The 2,542-nt window shown below is 48.9% G+C and overlaps 1 protein-coding gene across 1 annotated transcript; it reads left to right on the top strand.

Moving 5' to 3' along the window:
* Nucleotides 1-555: 555 nt before the first annotated feature.
* On the top strand, nt 556-2,330 carry si:ch211-184m13.4 (uncharacterized protein LOC798560 homolog). The gene is made up of 3 exons (XM_067258552.1): nt 556-904; nt 1,122-1,636; nt 2,166-2,330. The coding sequence occupies exons 1-3, from the start codon at nt 556-558 to the stop codon at nt 2,328-2,330; spliced, it is 1,029 nt and encodes a 342-aa protein (XP_067114653.1).
* Nucleotides 2,331-2,542: the final 212 nt, after the last annotated feature.

Genomic DNA, 2,542 nt, shown 5'->3' with positions numbered 1-2,542 from the left:
GGGACACTAAAGCTTGACCTAGTTTCATAATACACAAGAAAACATTTGACCTGACTGACTTTTACATGTATAATAAAAGCAAAGTATTAAATTATGTTGTTTGGTTTAGGTACAGTAACTTTCCATGAGAAATTCCACACTGGCCAACCGTTACTGTCCAGACTGTTGAATTGAAAACTCTTGAAAAACATGCATTGTAAATGTACAAACAGTGTTCACGTTCTGCAACATAAATGGTAGTTACAGTCACAGTGACAAGTCTGATGACATAGAGGCAGTGGAGGATGGAAAGTACAGTGGGAGGGTTAGGGTTTTTTGACATACTCAGTCATCAGAGTTGACAAGCAGTCTTACTGCTTAACACAACTCTCAGACACCAGACACAGAAGTCAGGGGAGACCACTCCACACGAAGGCACACTGCAGTTCTTGTGAGTATCTCGTCAGTACTCGGTCACTGACATATGATTTACACTGTCTCCTATGGTGGTTTTGCTCCCCATAGGATGCCAGCTCTGGTTCTTTTTGAACGCATGGCTTTGATTCCCCTACAGTGATGGCTGACGATAGCACGCCGGACAACTTCTCCACCGCTGCCAATGGGAGCTCCTGTGACGTACTCGTCTACGGGACTCCGGCGCTGGTCATTTTCCCCGTGTTCTACTCGCTGGTGTTCCTCGTCAGCGCCTGTGGCAACAGCCTGGTCCTCTACGTCAGCTGTGGGAAGAAGGGGCAGAAGTTCAACTCCACGTCGGTGTACCTGGTGAACCTGGCGCTGTCCGACGCCCTCTTCACCCTGGCCCTCCCAGGCAGGGTGGTCTACTACATCCGGCAGTTTGACTGGCCGTTCGGAGACCTGCTCTGCCGGCTGACGGCTGTTTTGTTCTTCACCAACACCTACACAGGTGTGTGTGTGTTGACAGAATGACCCAATGTGTTGTACGTGTCCAGATGTTTGTCTGTTTGCCTGCTCTGGAGTGTCTGGAGTAGTGTTTGTGTGTGTTGAACTGTCTGGCTAAACCTAAAACCTTTGTAGGTTATACTGTATACCTGGGTGTCTCTCTCTGTTGTACGACCCTGCCCCGTGCTTAGCGTAACAAGTCCATCTCATCCTTCTCCTAGGTATCGCCTTCATGACCTGTATTAGCCTGGACCGCTTCCTGGCCATGGTTCACCCTCACCGTCTGCAGCGTCTGCGTGGAGCGAGGGTGGTCCGGGGGGTCTGCTGCCTTGTCTGGCTCCTGGCTTCTGTTCAGACGTCCCCGCTTCTATTCCGGCCCATGCTCCAGGAGCAGCAGGGCAGGCGCACCTGCATGGAGTACTTCAACTTCGACGGCTCTCCCTCCACCCCCTACCTGCTCCTCCTGGCCTGCCTGCTCTCCTTCTGCTTCCCCCTGCTGGCCATCCTGGGCTGCTACACCCAGATCCAGCTCAAGCTGCGGGCCAGCACCAAGCAGAACCCGCTGACCGGCCGTTCTGGCCGGAGCCAAAGGGCCAACACCATCATCCTCCTCATCCTTCTCACCTTCGTCCTGTGCTTCAGCCCCTACCACCTCAACATCATGAGGTTCATGGTTAGGAAGATGGTTGGCCAGCCCACTTGCCCCGAACTGAGAGCATTCAAGGTGTCTCTTCAGGTAAGAACGGATAGCTGAGATACAAGCTGCGCCATTCTCTCTGTTTTCTCTGTTCCATTTCCTCTGCGAGTCATTCCATGTGGGGAAGGGAAGGAAAAATACTTTTGTATACCGGTAATAGTTTTCATGGAATATGTTTACTGACCAGACAGGCTGCTGTCTTGACAGTGTTGTTTTGAAAAGTACTTTTTGGGGTTTCATTTTGAAAACGTATTTAAGCACGTAAGGAAGTAATGTTCGACGTTTCCAAAACTAAAACCTGAGTCTATAAAATGGAGAGTAGCTATGTGGAGCACTTTCATTGTGGAATAAAGATGGCAAAGGCAACGCTGTGAAGTAATATTGCAATAACTTGCAGCCGAAGAGGGCAACCAAGTTCACTCACCTCTAAAGTAACCATCAACAAAACGACCAAAACGACTATACAATAACATCAAAGCTCATTTATATTTTGGTTACATCTGAGTGTTCTATGTAATGCCACTAAGAAAACCATCTACCTTCATATTCATCCAATGATCTGTTTCAGGTGACTGTGTCTATGATGAATCTCAACTGCTGCCTAGATCCAGTCATCTACTTCTTTGCTATAAAGACCTACAAGAAGAGGGTGTTAAGTCTGTTTAAGGGTTACCTGTCCGCCTCTGGACCCTCCTCCAAGACCACCACGGACAACAGCAGCAGCAACACCTGAACCTGAACCCCCAGGCAGAGATCAGAGACCATTGAAGTCTGAGGCGAGAGAGAGGATGCTCTGGAAGAGGAAGTGGGAAACCTTATCTGGTTACTTTACCAGTTGCTTGGGTGTGTGGATGTTCTTGTGTCTGATAGCACTTGACTTTAGCTCATTGTTGACATGGACAAGCCCTGAACAATTTTCTGGGTAAATTCCCATCTGTCAGTGAC

This window comes from Osmerus mordax, chromosome 2, assembly GCF_038355195.1.
Source record: "Osmerus mordax isolate fOsmMor3 chromosome 2, fOsmMor3.pri, whole genome shotgun sequence".
In the NCBI taxonomy this organism is placed as follows: Eukaryota; Metazoa; Chordata; class Actinopteri; order Osmeriformes; family Osmeridae; genus Osmerus; species Osmerus mordax.
This window is presented reverse-complemented; position numbering and strand designations above follow the sequence as displayed.